This window comes from Rhynchophorus ferrugineus, unplaced genomic scaffold, assembly GCF_030347505.1.
Source record: "Rhynchophorus ferrugineus isolate W39M unplaced genomic scaffold, kcgeb_rfMv2 rfM5, whole genome shotgun sequence".
NCBI lineage: Eukaryota > Metazoa > Arthropoda > Insecta > Coleoptera > Curculionidae > Rhynchophorus > Rhynchophorus ferrugineus.
The window spans coordinates 27,040,635-27,062,949 of NW_027472584.1; the positions used below are offsets into that span (position 1 = coordinate 27,040,635).

The 22,315-nt window shown below is 29.8% G+C and overlaps 7 protein-coding genes across 9 annotated transcripts; 4 read left to right on the forward strand and 3 right to left on the reverse strand.

The window, feature by feature from the left end:
• Positions 1 to 1,639: 1,639 nt before the first annotated feature.
• On the forward strand, positions 1,640 to 8,693 carry LOC143197457 (heart- and neural crest derivatives-expressed protein 2). The gene is made up of 5 exons (XM_076405952.1): positions 1,640 to 1,832; positions 5,219 to 5,380; positions 5,434 to 5,606; positions 5,699 to 5,893; positions 8,465 to 8,693. The coding sequence occupies exons 1-5, from the start codon at positions 1,748 to 1,750 to the stop codon at positions 8,555 to 8,557; spliced, it is 708 nt and encodes a 235-aa protein (XP_076262067.1). The 5' UTR covers positions 1,640 to 1,747; the 3' UTR covers positions 8,558 to 8,693.
• A 1,522-nt stretch (positions 8,694 to 10,215) lies between these two features.
• LOC143197469 (transmembrane protease serine 3) lies at positions 10,216 to 12,746 on the reverse strand. The gene is made up of 7 exons (XM_076405999.1): positions 12,566 to 12,746; positions 11,686 to 11,978; positions 11,128 to 11,630; positions 10,933 to 11,068; positions 10,736 to 10,877; positions 10,532 to 10,677; positions 10,216 to 10,473 (listed from the first exon to the last, which is right to left on the reverse strand). The coding sequence occupies exons 1-7, from the start codon at positions 12,672 to 12,674 to the stop codon at positions 10,318 to 10,320; spliced, it is 1,485 nt and encodes a 494-aa protein (XP_076262114.1). The 5' UTR covers positions 12,675 to 12,746; the 3' UTR covers positions 10,216 to 10,317.
• Positions 12,747 to 14,227: 1,481 nt separating this feature from the next.
• On the forward strand, positions 14,228 to 16,345 carry Paip2 (polyA-binding protein interacting protein 2). Of its 2 annotated transcripts, none has more exons than XM_076406006.1 (4): positions 14,228 to 14,358; positions 14,549 to 14,734; positions 14,835 to 14,923; positions 15,292 to 16,345. In XM_076406006.1, exons 2-4 carry the CDS (start codon positions 14,552 to 14,554, stop codon positions 15,407 to 15,409), a joined length of 390 nt encoding a protein of 129 aa, XP_076262121.1. In that variant the 5' UTR covers positions 14,228 to 14,358; positions 14,549 to 14,551; the 3' UTR covers positions 15,410 to 16,345. The 2 variants fall into 2 exon arrangements, with proteins under 2 accessions (XP_076262121.1, XP_076262120.1); XM_076406005.1 differs by having other exon boundaries at positions 14,280 to 14,452.
• A 213-nt stretch (positions 16,346 to 16,558) lies between these two features.
• Positions 16,559 to 17,503, reverse strand: LOC143197476 (putative SERF-like protein). Its single transcript, XM_076406007.1, has 3 exons — positions 17,306 to 17,503; positions 17,142 to 17,247; positions 16,559 to 16,869 (listed from the first exon to the last, which is right to left on the reverse strand). Exons 1-3 carry the CDS (start codon positions 17,310 to 17,312, stop codon positions 16,800 to 16,802), a joined length of 183 nt encoding a protein of 60 aa, XP_076262122.1. The 5' UTR covers positions 17,313 to 17,503; the 3' UTR covers positions 16,559 to 16,799.
• Positions 17,504 to 17,807: 304 nt separating this feature from the next.
• LOC143197470 (G patch domain-containing protein 11) lies at positions 17,808 to 18,927 on the forward strand. The gene is made up of 3 exons (XM_076406000.1): positions 17,808 to 18,003; positions 18,057 to 18,513; positions 18,565 to 18,927. The coding sequence occupies exons 1-3, from the start codon at positions 17,954 to 17,956 to the stop codon at positions 18,841 to 18,843; spliced, it is 786 nt and encodes a 261-aa protein (XP_076262115.1). The 5' UTR covers positions 17,808 to 17,953; the 3' UTR covers positions 18,844 to 18,927.
• A 121-nt stretch (positions 18,928 to 19,048) lies between these two features.
• On the reverse strand, positions 19,049 to 19,804 carry LOC143197472 (translocon-associated protein subunit gamma). Its single transcript, XM_076406002.1, has one exon. It carries the CDS (start codon positions 19,663 to 19,665, stop codon positions 19,114 to 19,116), a length of 552 nt encoding a protein of 183 aa, XP_076262117.1. The 5' UTR covers positions 19,666 to 19,804; the 3' UTR covers positions 19,049 to 19,113.
• Positions 19,805 to 20,341: 537 nt separating this feature from the next.
• On the forward strand, positions 20,342 to 21,970 carry LOC143197473 (uncharacterized). 2 transcript variants are annotated; one of them, XM_076406003.1, is made up of 3 exons: positions 20,342 to 20,622; positions 20,749 to 20,916; positions 20,970 to 21,970. In XM_076406003.1, the coding sequence occupies exons 1-3, from the start codon at positions 20,572 to 20,574 to the stop codon at positions 21,195 to 21,197; spliced, it is 447 nt and encodes a 148-aa protein (XP_076262118.1). In that variant the 5' UTR covers positions 20,342 to 20,571; the 3' UTR covers positions 21,198 to 21,970. The 2 variants fall into 2 exon arrangements, with proteins under 2 accessions (XP_076262118.1, XP_076262119.1); XM_076406004.1 differs by having other exon boundaries at positions 20,343 to 20,622; positions 20,976 to 21,339.
• The last annotated feature ends 345 nt before the right edge of the window (positions 21,971 to 22,315 follow it).

Consider the following 22,315-nt stretch of genomic DNA (forward strand, 5'->3'; position numbering starts at 1 on the left):
TCACCCACGAATTTAAATTCTATAACTGTCGTTTTCTGTATTAATTACTTCAACCTCTATCAATTCTGATGCTCGACGATGATATCTTGTTGTTATTTCGAATTTATTCGAAAATAATCCTTGTTAAAATGAAACTGATAATTGTTTTCAGTCTCTATATAAACTAGTAATAAAATATTCATTAATACAATGGCGTTTTATATATAAAATCGCCGATACCAATTAAAATATATAACGCAGTTGAATAAACAATCAAGTTTATTCTTTATTAATTAATCATTAGCTCAATTTTGTATATTAATATATTTTTTCTCGAAATTTAAACTTAATGAGGAATCAAACTAATTGTATCTTGTTATATTAACAATTTTATTGAGAAAATATTGTCAAGCCAAACTTAAAACAATAAAAAAAAACTAAAATACTAATTAAATAGACTAATTAAACCAATAAACTAATCAAAATATATGATTTAGCTGAATAACCATATAAGTTACCTTTAATTCCATAATTATTTAACTGTTAGTTGTTTAACTATTTTACTTTAATCCAAATTAATTTTATGTTGTTATATTATCAAAATTAATGAACAGCCGGCTTGGTGGCGCAGTGGTAAAGGTAATAGGACGGTCGCCCTACTGTTGCGATAGCTGCGGGTTCAAATCCTGCTGGGGCATGGTCGTAAATTTATGTTTGTGATTGTTTAAAATTTGTGATTTTCCTAGACAAGAATGGAAAATCCGACAAGGAAAACGATCATCCCAGTCACGCACGTAACTAGGCTTGGTAAGACCGGATGTCTTCTGGGATGATTTCTAAAGTTGCTCACTCGCCAGTCGGTAGGCTTAATGCTGAGAACCGTGGTTCGGAGCCCACGTTAAACTGTAGGTCCAGTCCAGATAAACCCATAGTTGGTAAAAGGAGACTTTAAAATATATTTAAAAAAAATTAATAAACAACCCATAAAGGTTTTGAGTCCAATAAAATTGTATTTTTAGACAAAAAAAATGCAATACCAATTAAAATAAATCATGCACCTGAATAACGATATGAATTTCTGCTTAATTACTACATTAATAGTAATTAAATTAAATGTCTACAAGATAATAGTTTTATATATATAAAAATAGAAATACGAATTAAAATAAATCATCTGGACATATAACAAATAAAATCATGCAGTGGAATAACGATATAAATTAATTTGCTTAATCTCACTCTTTTGATTAAGCTCATATTGGTTATTTTTTTCAATAATAAGTTTTTATTGATATATTCTCAGTATTTTTTATGGAAAATATTTATTAATCGCATACTCACAATGAAAGTTAAAAAAATGAAAAAATGAATATATATTAGACATAAATATTGTAAATACGTTTAAAAATGATCAAAATCATCATTAAAAACGAATAAAATATGTTTGAAACCGAACGGAATGTTTATTAAAAAAAATTCTATTAATATCAAAATCTGACATTCGATCAATTATTGATTCCCGAGTAGACGATTTGGAAGTGGCCAATCCAGAAACTCCTCCCTTCGTTCCAGGATCCGTACAATAAGGTGACGGGATCTCCGGATGGCTCCGCCCACCCATCGGGCTCAGTTTCGGCACTGGACTCGAAAGCCAGTTTTGGAACAGTCTCCACAGTTGAAAAGTTCAAGAAAAGTCTGTTTTTGTTATTGTGACGTCGACATTGTTTTTCTCATCGGTGTAATCGAGTCGTGAATTTTTGTTTCGAGGATGTCTTACAGTAATTCACCAGCTGATCACAACCAAGATCCATTCCAATATGGTTATCCGTCACATAGCTACCATTATATCTCAGGTACTTTATCTATTTTTTCGTTTTTGTATCGGTTCTTTGATTATTCATAATGGTTGATTTAAAAGAATGATTAAAATGACCGACTTCCTTATATCCAGAGTTAGAAATTATTTTAGGTTTAATTGTTACAACAAAAACAAATATTTAAACAAATTAGATTGCTAAATATAAGTTCAAATTGCGTCATAAATATCAATTGTCTATTCAGGTTTATAGAACTAGTTTTTATATGTCAAATTTGAGAGATCTTTTTTTCACTATCACACGGGTATAATGGGTTTTACAGGAACTAAGTTCGAATGCCAAGTTTACACTTGGTTCCTTATCGGTACTGGTTTTCCTAGAAAATATACTGCAGTCACGTTAATCATCCAGGAACCAACATACTTCTAGTTGAATGGAACCTTTTATATACCAGGTTTTTTCAATAAATATTGAATCATATCCCTCTCTGCTCAATGAAAATCATTTCTATGGTGTGTGTATAACCAGTCAGAAGTCATAAAGAGTTAAATCAAGTGACTAACGTGTATATTATAAAAAGTTCTGACGATTTTTTACTGATCTAAAAGTTCCAATAATATTGTAGCCTATTGTTATACCAGTTAAATAACGAGATATGATCAAAATTCATCTTCCATTCTAACAAACTGATGCTACTCCTTTTTGTCAATATATTATGGATTTTAATTCACTTCGAAACGGAAGTACTTGTTACTTTGATTCAAATCTTGATCCACAGCGATGAAAAATAACACAAAACTCTATAAATACTTTTTAAAGTCGTAATTTTAAGTTTGTTCTTGCTGCATAGTTAGTTAAGGTGATAATTCATTGTGTGTAAGACGTAAACATCAATGTAATTATCTTTTACAGTTATAAACACTTAGCGGCATTTTGATTCGCAGATCTTCATGACTATATATCAATTTTTTATTTTGATACAGATGTAGGTATTGGAGTTTCAAATATATGAGACATAACCAGAAATAAACTAATTTTCTGAAAATACACTTTTCATTGTATAACTGAACAAATCGTTAAACCACCATTCGATTCACCACAAAATTCTGTATAATCTCTATGATTTTCATCAACTCCCTATTTTATTGAACGGAAATGACAGCGAAAACATTGAAAATTACAATAAAAGTACTAATATTTTTCAGGTTTCGTATTAAGATAAAACTCTCAAAATATACCTGTTTTGACGTGAAAGAAACAAATATCGATATCAAATTACTCTATAATTTATAGTTTTTGGCATATGTGACAACAGAGATCTGCCCATTTTTGGAAATATATTTTTAATCGTATAATTTAAAAACTAAATATTATAAAAAAATTGTGATATCACTATTAGATTCAGCGAAAAAATCTTCATAACATCTGTAATTTTCATTAGCTTGCGAATATTCGAACAGAAATAGTAGCAAAAAAATTGAAAATTACAAATTTTCACGACGGAAAAAGTGCTAAAATTTTTCAGGTCTTCGATAAAAATGTCAAAATATATGTAACTTGGTTTGAAAGAAATGAAAATCGCGATTAAATTGCTCTAGAATTTATAGTTTATGACATATGTGACATTAACAGAGATCTGCCCATTTTTTGAATATATATTTTTAATTGTATAACTTAAAAACTAAATATTATAGAAAAATTATGATATCACTATTAGATTCAGCGAAAAATTCTTTTAACATCTGTAATTTTCATTAGCTTGCGAATATTCGAACAAAAATAGTAGCAAAAAAATTGAAAATTACAAATTTTCACGACGGAAAAAGTGCTAAAATTTTTCAGCTCTTCGATAAAAATGTCAAAATATATGTAACTTGGCTTGAAAGAAATGAAAATCGCGATTAAATTGCTCTAGAATTTGTAGTTTATGACATATGTGACATTAATAGATCTGTCCATTTTTTGAATATATATTTTTAATTGTATAACTTAAAAACTAAATGTTATAGAAAAATTATGATATCACTATTAGATTCAGTGAAAAATTCTTCATAACATCTGTAATTTTCATTAGCTTGCGAATATTCGAACAAAAATAGTAGCAAAAAAATTGAAAATTACAAATTTTCACGACGGAAAAAGTGCTAAAATTTTTCAGGTCTTCGATAAAAATGTCAAAATATATGTAACTTGGTTTGAAAGAAATGAAAATCGCGATTAAATTGCTCTAGAATTTATAGTTTATGACATATGTGACATTAACAGAGATCTGTCAATTTTTTGAATATATATTTTTAATTGTATAACTTAAAAACTAAATGTTATAGAAAAATTATGATATCACTATTAGATTCAGCGAAAAATTCTTCATAACATCTGTAATTTTCATTAGCTTCCGAATATTTGAACAGAAATAATAGCAAAAAAATTGAAAATTACAAATTTTCACGACGGAAAAATTGCTAAAATTTTTCAGGTCTCCGATAAAAATGTCAAAATATATGTATCTTGGTTTGAAAGAAATGATAATCGAGATTAAATTGCTCTAATAATAAATTTTTAGTTGTATAATTTAAAAACCAAATGTTATATGAAAATTGTAATACTACCATTCGATTCACCGGAAAATTCTTTATAACACCCGTGATTTTTATTATTTTACTATTAGGGAAACAAAAATGGCAGTAAAAATTTTGAAAATGTCAAAGAATTCATTGAATGATTGCTTGAACGGGAATGACAGCAAATATTTTGACACAGGAATAAATAGTTAATTGATCTGTATAAAAATGTATCTAGAAATAACACAATAAACATAACAGCGTCATCTAGTATCGAACGATAAAGCTTATAGAGCAACTTAATAATTTCATGTGTAAATTAGATAGAGCAAAAACGAAATGTTCATGAACAACAACATATGCATACTATTACTACACCTAACCCTACAAAGATATCACATTTGTTAAGCAAATGCTATAAAGACTTTATAAAATCTTAGGAAAATAAACATCCTCGGGTTATTTTAATATGTTTTTCCTTAGGTTTTTTTTTTCATTCTTTCTTTAATTCATCCTCTAGAAACGTTAATGTTAAATGATGTAATTAGTGGATAGACCGTGGAAAAAAATAATTAAGCTCAAAACTGACAGTTTATTTCATTAGCTTTTCTCCTGCATAAAAATAACCCACGTTTACATGACCGTTCGCTAAGTTAATAAAATTTGATAAACAGAAAATCTGGCTCATGAGAAAACCTTTGAGACAACGCCATTAAATTTTTATAGACCTCATAACGTTCTATCATCCTGTATATGTATATAAATAAGATAAATTTAGATGCGTAGTAAATTATTCAGTTTCACCGACATATTTTGATACAAAGGAGGACGAATATCAATAACCAGAATTATTTGTTTCAGACGGTAGTACTATAGGAGGAGATGAATCGAATTTTTGGTCGAATAGTCCCAGATCGGAATCACCATCCCCAAATGTTCTCCATCCATCTAGTCAGTTAGATAATTCGTATCAACTTTATGGAACGTGTCCTTCAACCAATCATTATTCGCCTTATAGGACAAGTATGACCGGTGCCCGTTAATATTATTGACGTTATATAACATGACTTTCATAGGTTATACGACAATGTCGAACGAAACAGATCTTGGAACTCCTTTTGTGCGGGTAATTAAAAGAAGAACGACAGCTAATAAAAAAGAAAGACGAAGAACACTCAGCATTAACAATGCCTATGCTGATTTACGAGACTGTATACCAAACGTCCCTGCTGATACCAAACTGTCAAAAGTATGTCATTTTTTTTTGAAACATTAAAAACAAAAACTGGATATAACCATCAACGTAGCCCAGTTTTTTACGATCTTACAACATTGTTTCAGATTAAAACCTTACGACTGGCTACCTCTTATATATCATATTTGACGCGAGCTTTAGAAACCGATGATACACCTGGAAGCTTCAAAGCAGAACTAGGTACCCTATCACGAAAGTCGAATAGCAACAATAACCAACAGAACCATCACAACAACAACAGTTGTTCGAATAGTCACAGTTCCCCAAAAAGTGACAGTTCGGTAAGTTCGTTATATGATTTTTTTCTTGTGTTCGTTCTTCTTCGAAATGTAATTTACGTATTTCATCAACATCGTGGTTTTAAACACGTTTTATCGAGTAATAAAAATCAATGAGAAGAAAGACCTCTTTACATTTTAATGGGATTTTCGAGGAGGTCGTGATTGAAATCAATCATCGGACTGGTATTTTTAACTACTCAACATCATTTAAATTATGTTATGTGTTATCGACGATGACAAATATTATGAACTGGGAATATGTAATTTTAAATACACCGATTTTTAATTTTTTTTAATAGCTTCAGTAGTCATTTCAATGGGTTACACGTAAAAAAAATGGTATTTAAATTAAATAAATATTTCATTTCAAAATAATGTTGAAAACTATACTATTAAGCGCGTCTTCTTTCTGATGCAATTTAAAATTCCAAAGAGAGATAAAAAATCGATTACAAAAACATATTCCCTAAAGAAATATTTTTTATTGTTTTGTAATTAGTGGTCAATAAAAAGTAATACTTCCAAACTAATTCAGACAATTTTTTTTAGAAAAAGATAACAATAATATGTTTACTAGAGGATTTATCCTAAAGTAGAAAATTTCTGAACATTCCCTAGCACATAGGGAAAATTGGTTTTTACAGGATCTAAGTTCGAATGCCAAGTTTACGCTTAGTTCCTTATCGGTACTGGTCTCCTAGAAAATATACTGCAGTCACGTTAATCATCCAGGAACCAACATACTTCTAGAATACTTAATCTAGATACTTAATAAAACCTTTTATATACTAGGTTATTTCAATAAATAATGAATCGTATCTCTCTCAACTCAATGAAAATAGTTTCTGTGATGAGAATCACAGACGTCAGAAGTAATAACGAGCAAAATCAAGTGAATAAGGTGTATTGTTTTTAAAACTATTCCAGTAAATCCGTCTTTTTTCTGATGCAAGTCCATTTTCCATAAGAACTAGTTTAAAGTTAGAAAGAGAGAGATAAAAAATCGATTACAAAAAATATTTCATAAAGAAATATGGCTTATAATTGAATAAAGATTTAATTTCCTAATGGAAATCGTGTTACTGGACAAATTATGGATAAGAAATATTTTTTATTGTTTTATAATTAGTGGTCATTAAATATTAATATTTCCAAGCTATTTCAGACAAATAAAAAAAACAATAAAATATTTGCTAGAGGATTTATCATAATGAAGACAATTTATACATTTTATTTTTAAAATATTATTTAATTTATTCCGATCATTCATTTACATTAAAGGAGCATATTTTTCGTCTTTTTGGCAAAATAGCGTTGAAAGAATGATATTGATTTGCCAACGGTATAAACATTCCAAATTGTGTCTCAGCTAAGCCATGTTGCATTGATCTAAATAAGTAGTAATCAGAAGACGTTAGGTCTGGTGAGTACGCTGTGTGTCGCAGCACTTGCAATGCGTAGCTAAAGGCTGTTGGTTTTTGTTTTCCAAGAAAACGCCGTTCAATTTGTTCAATTGTCAACGGTAGACATCCAAAGCAATAGTTTTATTCATTTTTAGCAGCTAGAAATTGCATCATCCAGGCTATTCTTTGTAATTAACATCAAAATCACCACCATCCTCACCACAACCAACGTAATGAGCGCAGAAATTGGAATGTTCGACTTGCCATAATGATTAGTGTCTGTATCAGTGTGTAACTCAATAATACTAAATGGAAAACCGATCAACCAAAAAATGGAAAACAAGTATAAAAAATGTCGATATTTTACAAAAAATATATCGATATTTTTAAGAAGAAATGAAAATAGAAATATTAGCCTAAGAAAAATATGTATTTTTTTTACATGTTTGAAAGAGTACTGATGGACCTTTTAAATTAAGTACCAACAATCCACCAAACTTTTAAATTTAAATACCAATTTTAAATGTTTATTAAAAATTATATTTCATTTATTTTGAAAAAATATCGAAAAATATTGGTTAAAAAAATTTCTATATATCCATTTGACCAAAAAATATTGATATTTTTTTTAGAAAAGATTGATATATCGAATAAATATTTTTTCTGCATCCCTTTCAGGTTCTTTACAGTTATTTACATTTAGACCTTGCATTTTCACCAGTATATATTTGTGATCAAAATACATGCAAGCACCTTATTTATTGAACTATTAAAATTGCTAAAACCCTAAATAAAATCATCCAGACCTTATTATAAGTCAGAGTCATTACTATAACCAACTTAACAGTGATAAAAACTGGGTATATTAAATAAAGACGAAAATATAATTATATAAAGGGAAATTGTAATTTTATTAGGAGCGATTATGATCTATTAACACCCACCCCTTCAATTTATCTGAGTAAGATGGCATGTTCCAGACACAAGCGGTTACACACCAAAGGGCATACCGCAGAGGGGGATGATACTTCTACCCGATATTCTTTGATTATCGGTTCGTCATTTGATTATCAAATAATATCAGATGATTTAAACCTATTAAGCTCGACGATTTTTCTAACCTTTGTCTTATCCTTAAATTGTTTCTAAAACATTGTGTATTTATCAGGAAGAAGCGACGAATTCCAGGAAAGCGAAAGGTCGTACGGGATGGCCACAACATGTTTGGGCATTAGAACTAAAACAAGAACAAGCCCTATAATTATCCGAACTATTTCGTATAGACTATTATACAACCAAAAATGTATAGAATACGTAATTCCTACTTGTATTGCATGATTATTTATAATTTTGGAAGTTATCTTAAATAAATTATCGTCAATTATCGAAAATCAACCACCAAGATTTCCAAAATTATAAAAACTCCTTATTTTTATGGCGTAGATTTGACGAATTCTAAGAAAAACTGCAATTGAAATTTGTTTCAATAATAAAAGCTTGCTAGTTAAAAATAAAATATCTACGGTGATTTATATGTTACGAATAAATTGTTCAAGAAACGTGGAAGTAAGTAATCCCGCTATAAGATTTCCTCTACTTGTGTATGTTAGTATTTCCCTGAATGTTGCCAGATGGCCCCTAACATATACATTTACCTACACCTTAAGAGTTTTATATATTGTAACTATAGTGAAGTTTATAATTAGATATTTTATATTCGATCTGTTTATGTTTATTAGTTAGTTTATGCAACCAGAATAGTATTATCACAGGTATAAATTATTTTTTCGCTTTTTATTTTTAACTTATTTCATTAGAAGAATAAAAACATTTGTAAATAGTTATATTGAAGTTTCATTTCATTTATTATTATAATTCTAATTACCCATTTAAGAAGAAATATTAACAATTATTAATACATATAAATGTTAAAACACTGACAGTGACAGAAGTCTAACAACAATGACATTCCCGGGTCGCACCAGTTTCGATCTTTAAAAAAAACTTTTTTATATTATCAGTATCTTTGATATATTCTCTCTAATTGGTTTAAGGCTTTCCTTTTTCTATTTATATCAAATACAATTGAATTATTGACGGAATAAAGTGCAATTAAAAAAACGTAAACGCGATGATATAGTTTGCAGTAATTTTTGGGATTTATGATCAATATAAAACAATGTCAAAGAAGTGATAATGAGGCTGGTTAATTAGGTATATAAAATTAAAACGTAAAAAGCAAAACAATAAATATAAGCACGAATTAAAAGCATGGTAGGCGTTTCCAGTAAGTTAGAAAAATAAAAGTGTCAGGTATTAAATTTCCATTAGAAATTTGACTAGTGACGCCCACTCTGAGACAGAGCAAGGAACAAACAAAGATACATTGATTTTTGTTTCGTACAACTCGTATCAAATATCAACCAATTGACTGAGATAGATACAACGCATTTATTGTCATTACGAGCCTCTTGTCAGCCAATTAGTCGATCTCATTTCGAACTATTTTTAAAATAGATATTTTTTTCTTAAATTAAAATCAGCTTGTTAACGTTGAATTACTGGATCTTGATATTTATGGTCGTGATTTTACATTCCATTGTTTCATTGTTGTTGGGTATACTTAATAATATTTAAACATAATTTGAACATCTTTTACGATCGTTTGTTTATTTACATTACATGCAGAATATGAATGTCAACCATATGTACATCAAATTGTTGTTATGATACACTGTACCAGACGAGAAGGTATAGTAAAAACACTTAACAAAAGTCACATTTGTAAAATTTGTCACTGAATTTTTATTTCTTATGTTTTTTTTTTGGGCATCCAGTGCACTCTTGATATTTAAGCCACACGTGTTTAATAATATCCCTTGGAACATCCTGTTGTAGAGAAGGGGGTATAATAAAACGTTTTTGGTTTTAACATCTTGTTTATTATGGCAAAATTAATCATAATAATCCTATTATGTTCTATAAATAAAGCTTTAATTCGAAAAAGCTGTAATTGAGAGCTTATTGCTTCAGATTTTTCGTTATCCAGGGAAGGAATGATTGCACTCTCGTGTAAACACCTGGGTATTGTCCTTTTCCACAGCCGATTCCCCAAGATACGATGCCAACTTGAGTCCATTTTCCATGGTTCACCATCAAAGGTCCCCCACTATCACCCTGAAACGGAATCATTGAAACGCTAATACAAAAATGTGTTATTCGTCATATATATTACGCTGCAAGAATCCCTGTTGGCTTGTCCCGCACACAACATGTGTTCTACGATGCCCCCTGGTGCGGCTGGTCCATATTTATGCTTACAATCCCTATTACTCCAAATTGGAATGTTAACTTCTTGCAAAACTGCTGGTTGAGGTCCGCCTGAATAATATTGAGACTAAATAATGAAGACACCATCTCAAAAAATTGATATACATACTTTCTCTAATACTGCCCCAACCGATCACGGTTCCAGTGGTACCGGCCCAATCCCTACCACCCGCTGATGGTAAACAAACTGGTCGAATTAAATTGGTGAAATCCACTGGACTGTCCAAAGTTAAAATCGCAATATCGTTGTACTGAAATTGAAGCGAAATATTTTATTCAACCATCGATAGGTAATGAACCATTTACCAGAGTCCTGGAATCAAAACCTCGATGCCTTACAACACGTTTCACTCGCTTCTCGATATGTTGAGCCTCTGAGTTCGTTTTGATGTTGTAGTCACCCAAACGTACAGTGAGTTTAGCTACGTCCCATGACGTCATGCTAAAAAAACAACAATAAATATTAACGAATTCACAGTTCAGTAACGATATCGATCTTACTGTGCAACGCAATGCGCTGCCGAGAGGATATGGATGTTGTCAATCAGAGAACCTCCACAAAATTGTCTCCCGTTAACGAATAGTGCAGCAATCCATGGCCATTCGTTCAAATCAGCATTATGTCCGCCAACGATCTTTCCCTGGTCCTGGAATCCATTCTTAGCTCCACAGGAAGCCGTGCCAAGATCATAAGTCTGCGTAGTTGTTGTGGGTTTGTTCGTTGGCTTATCACTGGGTTTCGTGGGAGTTTTTGTTGGTTTCGGTGCGGGTATTGTGGGGATCCCCAAAATCGGAAAACCCGGCGGGTGAGTAGGAAGAGGTGGGATTGTGTGATCCGGAGGATGAGTGGGAAGCGGTGGGGGCCAGTTAGGGATTTTAGCCGATTCCACCAGATTATTTGGTTGGGAGAGGGTCGAATTCGATTCGGTATCGCTATCTTCAACCAAAGGTGTCTGTCCGTTGTCTACCGTTGATGGAACGTTCGAACAACAAACTCCGAAATTCTATAAAAACAACAATCATCCAATAGGAAATTCCAAAGCACCGTAATAACACTACCTGTTGGCCTTGAGATGTGAAATAACTGCAAGTATCGTAAGTACCTAACACCCAAGAATCAAAATTACTTGTTTCGGGCTTTTTAAAGTATGGAAAACATTCTCTAAAGGTCACACATTTTCCTATGGCACCTTTACTAGTGTAACAAGCACTTGCAGCAGGTATTAATCCAGGACTTGCCAGCGGTTGCGCCAGTGGTACTTGAGGAACTAAATTATATAAAGGATAAGCATAATTGGTTTGCACCAAAATTTGTTTAGTGTCTCTCTTTTCGACGACGGTATCCTTTACATCTGTAAATAATAATAACAATAACCAATTAAATCATTAATGATAATGTTCTTCCATTTTATGGTAGCTAATAGGAAAACGATTTTCTTTATTCGATACGGAATCATTATTAGCAAAAGGTGAACGTTCTTAACGACCTTGGCAGTGAAGCAGTTCGACGCCGTCGACAAAGTATAAGAACTTATAATCACAATATAACTGACATATATTAATATTCTGTTTCAGATTGGGACGATTTTTTTTGTCTCTCTATTCATTTAAATATCGATATTAATTAAATTACAATATCTTGTCTCAACAGAGGACAACAATCTCTAGATTTTTTTCATCGCCCACTATCCAATGTTATAACTTAAATAAATTTCAATAACGAAATTAATACAAAATTTAATATTTCATTCACAGAGTCATACTTCACAAAATAAAACGAATATTTCAATAATAACCGTTAAATATTTATTGATATAGTTTAATAGCTTCAAAATAACTTACATATCTAATAAAATATTAAGTAAAAGTGATTAAAATTAAATTTAAGGGTTATAAATAAGTATAATAAACTGTCTGTAAATAAAAAAAAATACTATACCCGCAGCAAATACACTAACAGACTCCAAATCAACATCTGTCTGTTCAGCAAATGCAGTGAAACAGGATAATATATATATGCACAAGAAAAATTGTATCACAAGTCCCATGGTCTCATTTAGTATAAACAAGACAAGACAGATACGAACGACCGGACAGTACTGACAGATAATGTGACCATTTTATAAAGTTGCCTCCTTTAAAACATGCTTGATGAGTTAAGTCCCCCTCTTTAGGCACAAAAACCGGAGGAATTAATTTGCGACCAAGTGACCAAAGGATGTTGATCTGCCAGAAGAAGTAATCTAGATAATAACACAGATCTTGTTTCTGCGAATTAAAAAAAAAACTTGATCTTTTTTATGAATTCCATTGTCCCACACGTTAAACTTTTATTATTATTTTTTCGCTTCAAATAAACGATCTCAAACTTATTCAAATAATAAATCTTCTTTGACAGCTACATTTATAATGGGTCTTGTTTACAAGTGAAAATTGCGAATCAGTGCATATAAAGAAATGATTTTTAAAATATTTTTAATAGGACTAGAGCCCAAAAGAATTTCAGAATATGAGGAATCCGGATAATAACATTACTTAAATTACATAAGCATGTTCTATCAATATTTTGACTCGCAAATGTACGTGTGCTAAGAATACCAAATATTCAAATGTAGAAAAATACATATTAACCGGCTATTTCAATCTTATTTGCATTATTACAAATCTATATTATTGTAAAGGATGCGATGAACTTGTTCAATATATTCAGTAAGAAAAAAATTACATATGCATACTTATATTTAATCTAGTTTTAGGTGCCCAATATTGAATACAATTATATTAAATTGGACCTGTCAGAAAACAATTAATTTACATATTATTCAAGGTATGAGTAATATAAAAAGAACGCATTTTTGGGCGACGACAATGATATAATAGATTATTCTTGTTATATCTGCGGTCAAACCATATTACAAGTCAGAATATTAAGCGCACAAATCCTTTTATACATTTTCTGCACACCCCTTTTGCAACTAACTAGTAGAAAATTAATAACATTTCAAATCCGCAGCTTAAATCTACCGCTATAATACATCTTGTGTCATCTAACCATTCCTAAGCTTAAAATAAGCCTAGGTTTTAAAATTATGTTTATCAAAATTAAACAAACAGCCCACTCTAGTGGGAATAAGTCTAAATAAAACATTTTAGTTACAGAAATCTTTATCGAAAGTCGTTGCGACATCTGTCGACGCTAGACAGAAATATATATGATTTCTAAACAGATTTCTATTTATAAACTCTAAAATAAAATGTATCATTTAAAACTATTTATAATTTAATTTATTATATTTTTACATAAAATTCAATGTTGTTCATTGCAACAGCCGACTTTAGTGAGTATGAATCTAAATAAAAGATTTAAGTTACAGAAATCTTTAACAAAAGTTGTTTCACCATCTGTCACTGCTAGGTAGAGATATACAAAATTTTTAAACAGATATCTTTTTATGAACTCTAACAATAAAATTTATCATTTAAAATTATTCATCATTTATTTTATTATATTTTTACATAACATTCAATGTTGTTTATGCATTTTTATTTTAATAATCATATATTTAGTGCCATCTAGCCAATAGTTGGTCAAACTACAGTGATTACAGGTCCCCTTTCAGACGGTAAAAGAAATTTTTTGGGTCTGTTTTTGTAGTTCATACGTTTAGATACTCACATATATCGTTGTTTTACAACAAGAACGTTTTTTACTGCGCTTCAACAAAAAATAAGGTATTCGATACTTTAGCGCTAAATAAATTGTAATTTGATATATTATCGTGTCATTTGTTCATTGTGTGTAGTTTAATTGTGTATTTATATTAAGGTATGTCTTGAAATTGCGAAAAATTGTTTCTGAAAGAGATAGTCTTCTAAAATGGAGGAAATATGCTTGGTCAAAACTGACCCTGTTATTTTTTAGGCTATGAAAATGCCACCCACGGCTGATGATTCTGCAGATAACGGAATATATCATTATGAAGAAAATTCCTTAAAGATATCTGCTGAGGAAATTGAAAATACAGCAATAGAAGACTTAAATGAGCCACCTGAAAATGATTTTTCAGAATATTTGTGGATGGAGAATGAGGAAGAATTTGACAAAGAGGTTTGTATATTAACTTTTTGTTTACATTTCCATCTATCTATCTACTCTTGCAAAATATATACAATATATTACGTATTTTTCACAACATTATCATTTTTAGGTAATGCAGAAGCTAGAAGAAGAAGCCCTGATGGAAGAATGTATGGAAGCCTTTATGGATGATGAAAACACCTTTCAGGCTTCAGAACAGTAAGTACTTTTTTAAATAAAATAATTTTAAGACTTTTAAGACAATAATATTAATAGTATCAGTTTGACAATGTTGATAACAGTTTGCTAAATATATAAAGTATGATTATTTCCAATAAACAACTTTATCATAATATATAAAAGCCAAAATAACACCTTATTCTTTATTTTAATATGTTTGTCCGCTATATTGATCGCATTATAATTCAAAGTAAGTTGAAAAGGTCAATATTACCTTTATTTAATTCAATGTCATTTTGCTTTTGGTTCACCTTGTCGTTTGATTATATATATTGGTAATTTACATTTTGGTAACACATTTTTTGAATGATATGTGACTGAAATATATTATTTATTTTATTATTAAGAATGCCGCCTGTAGAAGCTGTGGAGAATTCTAAGCTCAACCCTGAAGCTGAAGAATTTGTTCCCTTGAGCAGAAGGGTTATTCCTGAAGATGTGTCAGTGTCAACTAGTTCTTCTTAAATTGCCTGTATTTTTTTTGTTGATGTATATAGTTTCTTGACAGATTCTTTTGAGATGTCAATTACTTAATTAGTAATTAGGTGTCAACGCAGCTCTCTTACTAATAGTTTTACATATAGTAATTATTTCAAGTAAATTTTCTACATTCAAATTGCTGTAGTTTATAAAATTAAACAAACGATGTGTTTTGTTTACATGTTTAGTGAGGTGATCTGAGTTGACAAGACATCATGCATTATCAAAGGAAAATATTTTTTAAGTTTATCAATTTTATCGGGTTTCCTTATTTTTTGCCTCCTTATTAGAGGCTTTGTGATCATTTTTTCAGTCAGTTAAGTGATTTTATCCAAAAAAAGCTTTAACATATATTTTAAGTAATCCTAGGTTTACATTAGTAAAATATGTTTTTCATCACTTGCATCATTGGTCACTTGATTCTTCAACAAAAATAAAACCGAAAAAAAAACTATAATTTTTGGATAAAATTACTATTAACTATTTTTTTATATAGTTTCAACAGGCAATTATAAGTTTTTATGTGAAACTTCCTTTTCGTAAGTGTTAAAATCCTGCTGTAATATTCTTATTGTATTGTCACTAAATAATTTATGCCAAAATTTGACTGTATTGTAACAAAACGATGGACTTAAGTGAAGATAAACATTAGTTTATAATCGCAGTAATGTGATGTGCTTGAAATAAGAAATATTTGTTCAACTCACAGTTAAATATATGTCCTAAATTATTTGTGAATTGTGTAAAAAAAACATATTTTACTTGGCAACTGAAAATATCCTCCCAAGTCATATTGATATACGGGGAATCAAAAAAAGTCTTATACAAGTTGGCTTTTGATTTTTGGCTCTCTATAGGACAGGATTGGTGCAAATAAAAAAAAATTATTTATATTATATAAATAAAAAAACAAACAAAGAGGCCTTGTAGTTTTATTTAAAAATGTTGCAATACTATATAATTTAGGTTGATCGCTTGCTTTTATTTGAATTTTGAAAATTAATCCTTTTATTATTATGACTGGCATCCCTTCTAGAAACTATTCCCGATAAAATTATTCATTTATTGAGTTGCATCCTTGTTACCCTAAAATTAATGCTGTAAGACAGTAATTTGAATGAAATAAAATAAAACTTGTAAACTTGTTATTTTATTTATTACAAATGGACAGTAACTTGCAAGAGGCTAATACTAAGACAAATATACATTTTCGAATACAGAAAAAGATTAAGTAACTGATACCAAGGGCTCGGTAAAACTCCAAAGGAATAATAACTTAAGAGTTAAGAGTGCATTGTCAGATGTACTTTTATTGAACAAGATACAAAAAATATAAATTTTGTCAAGATTGTATTCTCGGTAAATTAAATTAATGTTATTTACAAGGTTGGCTTTGCTTCATCTCTTCTTTTTTTCTCTGTTTTTCCCTCATTACTTCAGCATCCCTATGAAAATAAACAAGTACTTGTAATTTGAGTGTAACATTCCAAAGATAAATAACGATTTTAATCTTGAAACTATTTCAAATATTTTATCTAAACACATGATACATTCTAGAAAAATGTTTGTTATTTCTGTTACCTTACGTCTCGTAACGTTACCTTTTAAATTGAAGATAAATAAATTACATAGCAATTAATTACGTTGTTGCTGAATTTTTACTAAATTCTTTTAAATGTATTATTATGTTAAATATTAAATTATAAATAAAAATTACCTAAATTTTCTTTGTTCTAATGTAAGACCATCATTCTTTTTCCCTTTGCTTTGTTCCTGTTGTTTCTTTTGGTTTTTTGCTCTAGCTAACTCACGTTGGTTACCACCTATAAATGTGTTGATTCGAATATAAGAGAATTATTTATTATTGGATCAAATACTTACGTGTCATGTTTATTAAAATAAAATATAAAAAATTTGCGATGAGCCAAATAAAATTAACAAATAGGCTTCCGAAGGCCGCAGCCTTTTCTAGAAAACGACAACGATACCTAAACGAAAATATTTCACTAAGAAGTGAAAATACTACACTCCTACTTTTCCCAAATGCTTATCTCAAGACTCGTTTAAGTGTTACTCCAACTCCATCTGTATCATTTTATACTTCAAAAATCTTGCTTCTAATTGGCCAAACGTATATCACATGAACTAAACATGGCAGTGGAAAGGAGAAATGACACTGCTAACATATAATTTTTAACATCATATTCAACGGATAATATTACAGTTCTTGATTTTTTAAACTTCTGAATACTTATATAAATAAAACTTAATTTAAAAAAAAACATTAGCATAAAATATATTTTCTGTTAAGAAAAAATATATATTTATTCTACGCCCTCTGTGGTTATTTACAGGCACTTATTTATAATTTTTTGAAATTTGACAAACTAACCAAACCTCAAAATCTGACAACTTTATTAGGGAAATCCAAATATATATACATATACATTTATATATACTTGAATATTATAGGTCCGTAACAATATTTAATATAAAAAGCAGTGTTGTTCTATATAATACTAAATCAAAATGTCTGATTCAGATGACGATTATATGTCATTTAAAGTATTAGTGGATTGGTAAGTATTAAAATATTACGCCTTTAAAGATGCAATAGTTATATATGTTTTAGTGCTGATGATGTGCGTCCCGGTCTTTTGTTTAATAGAGAAAAACGTAAACATGATTTATATAAGAGGAAGATAGACACACCAAATAAACGGCAGAAAACAATTGGAGAGTTGGAAAGAGAAAACAGAGATAAGGGTTTATCAACAGCAATATCAACCGAAAATAAGGGATTCCGTATGTTAGAGAAAATGGGATTTAAATCAGGAGATAGCTTGGGGAAAGCGAGAAGTGGTATTAAAGAGCCTATTGACATAGTATTAAAACAAGGGACTTCTGGTGTCGGTAGAGAGTCTCATATCAAAGATATGCTCTCAAAAAGACAACAGCAAAAAATTAAAAATCTTAAGCACTATGAGACACAGTTCAGGTTAGCTAATAAAGAAAGGAAAAATTTGTTTCAAATAAGAAAGGATTTTTTTAAAGCTCAGAAAATATGTGAAGAACTAGATTATAGAAACGTAAGAGTAAGTTTTGTATTGTGGTTTTATTATTGTAACGTCTCTTTTTAGAATATAAAAGATCCAGTCGATGATTTTTTTTGGACCAAAGATACTATAAAGAGGAGAAGGAAGAGTGAAAAACAATGCATGGATGACACTGACAGTAGTGACGATGATGATGAATTTGAACAATATATAACAGAAGATAACTTATTTGCAATAATTGACTACATTAGAAGCAAACACCTTTATTGCCTATATTGTGTTATTACGGGGATAGATATAGAGGATTTAAAAGAGAATTGCCCAGGTCCATACCGAATGGATCATGACAATGAAATTGACTAGATCTTTATACCAATAGTTAGTTGTTACTTATTTTTACATTGTGATTTTTTGTTTGTGTTATAAATAAAAAAACACTTATATTTAGATACTGTATTTTATTATCAAAAATGTTACCAAATCCAACTTATAAATATCTTGTTAAAGAACCATATATTAAATATATATTTTACAGTCTAGCTCATGATAATGAAATGAAACTCCTTCATATGAAAAAACCATTTAATGGTCATAAATTAGCAACACAAATATTTAAAATAAAATGACAACACACTATTGTGATCCAGTTGAAAGTAGAGCCAAAAGCCCAGAACCAATCCCAATGGACAACGTATAATTAACAGCAGGAGACAATGATCTCAAGAAATAGAAACTAACCAAAATAACAATTGTTAAAAACAGAGCATTATTATAAAAAATAGAATAAGTGGTGGCTTCAAAATCGGCTACTTCATTCTTCTGCCATAAGATTCTTTCGTCTTTTTCTTTCTTGCTCATCTTCTTATCGTCAGAAAGTTTCTTCAACAAGTCTCTGGTAACGGCATCTTCTCTTTTGATTGCAATTTTATGTTTCAATGTAAACTTTGTGTTTCTATAGGCCATTGCTAAAAGATATGTCGAAGCAGCTGTTACAGCCAAAAATAGTATTAAGGATGAATAAATGTCCATCATATGGATCCTCCAAAATAACCAGATGGGAATAGCAGACACTATAAATGCATTGCCATAGAATAAAGCAGAAGACTTTGTGGACACATTTCGGCTGAAATCTTGGAGCAGAAGTTCCTCTTCTTTGGTAAAACCTTTTGATGACTGTTTTGCCATTTTCTGATTGAAATGTACTTAACTTTTAAAACTAAACTGTTGTTTAACTAACGGGTACCACTAATAAACTGGCTTTCCTCTTGCCTTCAACTAACTAAACTTTCTTTACTCTTATCCACGTCCACAAGAAAACCAACCTAAACTTTCCAACACAGCAATTATCAAACTAATTTTGCAACGTTGACAAACCTTCGTTGTGTTGACGCCATATTTATTTTATTTTCTAGAGTTAATGCAGATAATATATATTTTTCTCTAAGATAGAAAAGCGTTAGTAATAAAAATCTTGTAGCATTAATGTATGTTCCATAAAAAGGATTAATAATGATGAGCAAAAAATAATATTAAAGATATTTTTGGAATATATGACAACAATGCAATGAGCCAACGTGGTAGTATGTCATTTCAACTTGATTAGACTAATATTTATAATATAAAAAAAAAACAAAAGGGGTATAAGAAAATGCACGTGCTAATTAGTAATAAACTAAAATAAATTTAAAATGTTAAGCTGTATAACCAGCAATTTAATCCATACCGCTGAAATAAGTGGTTGACTAAGTATATTTTTTATATTTAAAATGAGATTTTAACATGATGTTAGGAATCTTGATTTTATTGTAATTTTCCAATTGTACGTAAGATGACTCCGTAGTTACTAATCACGTGGTATAGACACTGTAGTTCATGTTTGTTTTTGTTAAGAGGTTTTTTTTCTTCTCAAAAGTTTGATACTTCGCAGTTAATATATACATACATTTGAAAGGTTAAAAAAACCACAAATTTAACGATAGGACAGGAAGAGTAGAGGAAAGTAGTTCCTAAAGCAACATTTAATAAAATGCCGATCTGACATCAGTTTGAGTATACATTGAATTTGGAGTCTCTGACTTCCTAAATATTGCAATGCCCAAAGCTAAAATGATAGCAAAAATTTGTCCTGCTTGTAAAGCACAGGTTTGTAAATAATTGACGTGTATTCTACAAATAATATATTAATGAATTCTATATACCCTGTAATCGAATTGATCCTACTTGTATTTATCTTTTTTTCTGATATCTATTCCAAACTATATATTTTAGGTACCTGTAGCGTGTAAATCATGCCCATGCGGTCACTTTTTTTATAATGCCAGAAGAATTGCTAGAGAATTTGCCATTGAGGCAGATTACTTACGAAGGACAGCTAGAGTTAGAAGAGAAAAACCCAATTATTATGATGCTTTAGAATATGATAAACACATAAAAAAGGTAAGGACAATCATAATTTGTAATTAGTAGGATTCAATTTTGTTATGTTCTAGTTAAAGAAAAGACTAAGTGAGTCTCGAAATGATGATGATGATGAAGATGAGGAGATTATTGATAAGAAAGAGTCAAAGTTAAGGAAGAAAAAGCAAAAAAAGATGGAAGAAGACGATGAAGATGACCCAATGATTAAGCTAACACCTGAGATGATGAGTCATTGCAGTATGATTTTAGAACATATAAATAGTAAGATGCAATTAGTTACGTGGAAACCAAAAGACTAGGGTAATTACTTGAACAACAAATGAAAAAAGTGTTAGCATTTCATAGAAATATTTAATTTATAATTCTGTGTAGGCATTATTTTATGTATTGTATAAATTTGAACTTTTAGAAGATATTGTTTTAATGTAAATATTGCTAATACTTTTTTCATTATTGTAGTTTCTTATAAGAATTATAAACATCTTATGCAGCTAATTTAAATGTATTTAGTTCCTAATGACTGTATATATTAATAACAAATAATATTATCTAAATTTAAATTGAAGTAAATATTTAAACTATTGTAAATAGATAATTTAAAATCAAGTTTAATTTTTATTTAATTTTATTTATTACTTTTATTTGTTTACTTAAGATTTTTGTCTAGTACAAAATAGAAGTTGTTTACTTGAGATTTTTTTTTACCTATAATAGGTATGAAATAATGTTTCACAATGATGTATGCCCCCTGATTGTTAACTTAATTAAAAGTTTCCTATTTCGTTCTATGTTTATTATGTGTATCAGAAAATTAAACTAAACCAACATTCATTTTGAGATTATATTAGCCAATTATTAGTACGAGAACTACTTTTGTTGAATTTAGTTTTAGTTAAAAATTTTGAAGCAAAACTATAGTAATATAATAGTATTGAATTGGTGCAAACATATGCTGTAAAGTATACAATAGTTTTGGTTTCAACTAAATGCTAGCGAGAAACTTGTATTTATATGTGAATGTATATTTTGTATGTTTTTTTTTTTAAGAAATATATATTTTTATTCAGGAAAATGGTCTTCCTCTAATCAATAAAATTAATTTGCCAGCTTGGTGGCGCAGTGGTAAAGGCCACAGGATGGTTCTCCTACTGTTGCGATAGACACGGATTCGAATCCTGCTGTGGCATGGTCGTAAATTTATGCTTGTGATTGTCATAGGCAAGAGTATAAAATCCAACAAAGAAAACGACCCCAGTCACGCCAGTAACCAGGCCGGGTTAGACCGTATGTCTTCTGGAATGATTTCTAAGTTGGTCACTCGACTGTAGGTAGGCTTAACGGTAGGTCCAGTCCAGATAAACCCCTAGTTGGTAAAAGGAGACTTTGAAATATGTAAAAAAATTAAGTAAAATAAATT

Coding starts and splice junctions, on each gene's coding strand:
- LOC143197457 (XM_076405952.1), top strand. CDS start 1,748: ATGTCTTACAGTAATTCACCAGCTGATCACAACCAAGATCCATTCCAA. Junction 1,833..5,218: donor TAGCTACCATTATATCTCAG/GTACTTTATCTA, acceptor TATTTGTTTCAG/ACGGTAGTACTATAGGAGGA. Junction 5,381..5,433: donor TTATTCGCCTTATAGGACAA/GTATGACCGGTG, acceptor TGACTTTCATAG/GTTATACGACAATGTCGAAC.
- LOC143197469 (XM_076405999.1), bottom strand. CDS start 12,674: ATGGGACTTGTGATACAATTTTTCTTGTGCATATATATATTATCCTGT. Junction 10,878..10,932: donor GTTTTGATTCCAGGACTCTG/GTAAATGGTTCA, acceptor CTTCAATTTCAG/TACAACGATATTGCGATTTT. Junction 10,678..10,735: donor TTGGGGCAGTATTAGAGAAA/GTATGTATATCA, acceptor AATATTATTCAG/GCGGACCTCAACCAGCAGTT.
- Paip2 (XM_076406006.1), top strand. CDS start 14,552: ATGAAAATGCCACCCACGGCTGATGATTCTGCAGATAACGGAATATAT. Junction 14,735..14,834: donor AGGAAGAATTTGACAAAGAG/GTTTGTATATTA, acceptor TATCATTTTTAG/GTAATGCAGAAGCTAGAAGA. Junction 14,924..15,291: donor ACCTTTCAGGCTTCAGAACA/GTAAGTACTTTT, acceptor TTTATTATTAAG/AATGCCGCCTGTAGAAGCTG.
- LOC143197476 (XM_076406007.1), bottom strand. Junction 16,870..17,141: donor TTAGAACAAAGAAAATTTAG/GTAATTTTTATT, acceptor TTATTTTCATAG/GGATGCTGAAGTAATGAGGG.
- LOC143197470 (XM_076406000.1), top strand. CDS start 17,954: ATGTCTGATTCAGATGACGATTATATGTCATTTAAAGTATTAGTGGAT. Junction 18,004..18,056: donor TTTAAAGTATTAGTGGATTG/GTAAGTATTAAA, acceptor TATATGTTTTAG/TGCTGATGATGTGCGTCCCG. Junction 18,514..18,564: donor AAGAACTAGATTATAGAAAC/GTAAGAGTAAGT, acceptor GTCTCTTTTTAG/AATATAAAAGATCCAGTCGA.
- LOC143197472 (XM_076406002.1), bottom strand. CDS start 19,665: ATGGCAAAACAGTCATCAAAAGGTTTTACCAAAGAAGAGGAACTTCTG.
- LOC143197473 (XM_076406003.1), top strand. CDS start 20,572: ATGCCCAAAGCTAAAATGATAGCAAAAATTTGTCCTGCTTGTAAAGCA. Junction 20,623..20,748: donor GTCCTGCTTGTAAAGCACAG/GTTTGTAAATAA, acceptor TATATATTTTAG/GTACCTGTAGCGTGTAAATC. Junction 20,917..20,969: donor ATGATAAACACATAAAAAAG/GTAAGGACAATC, acceptor GTTATGTTCTAG/TTAAAGAAAAGACTAAGTGA.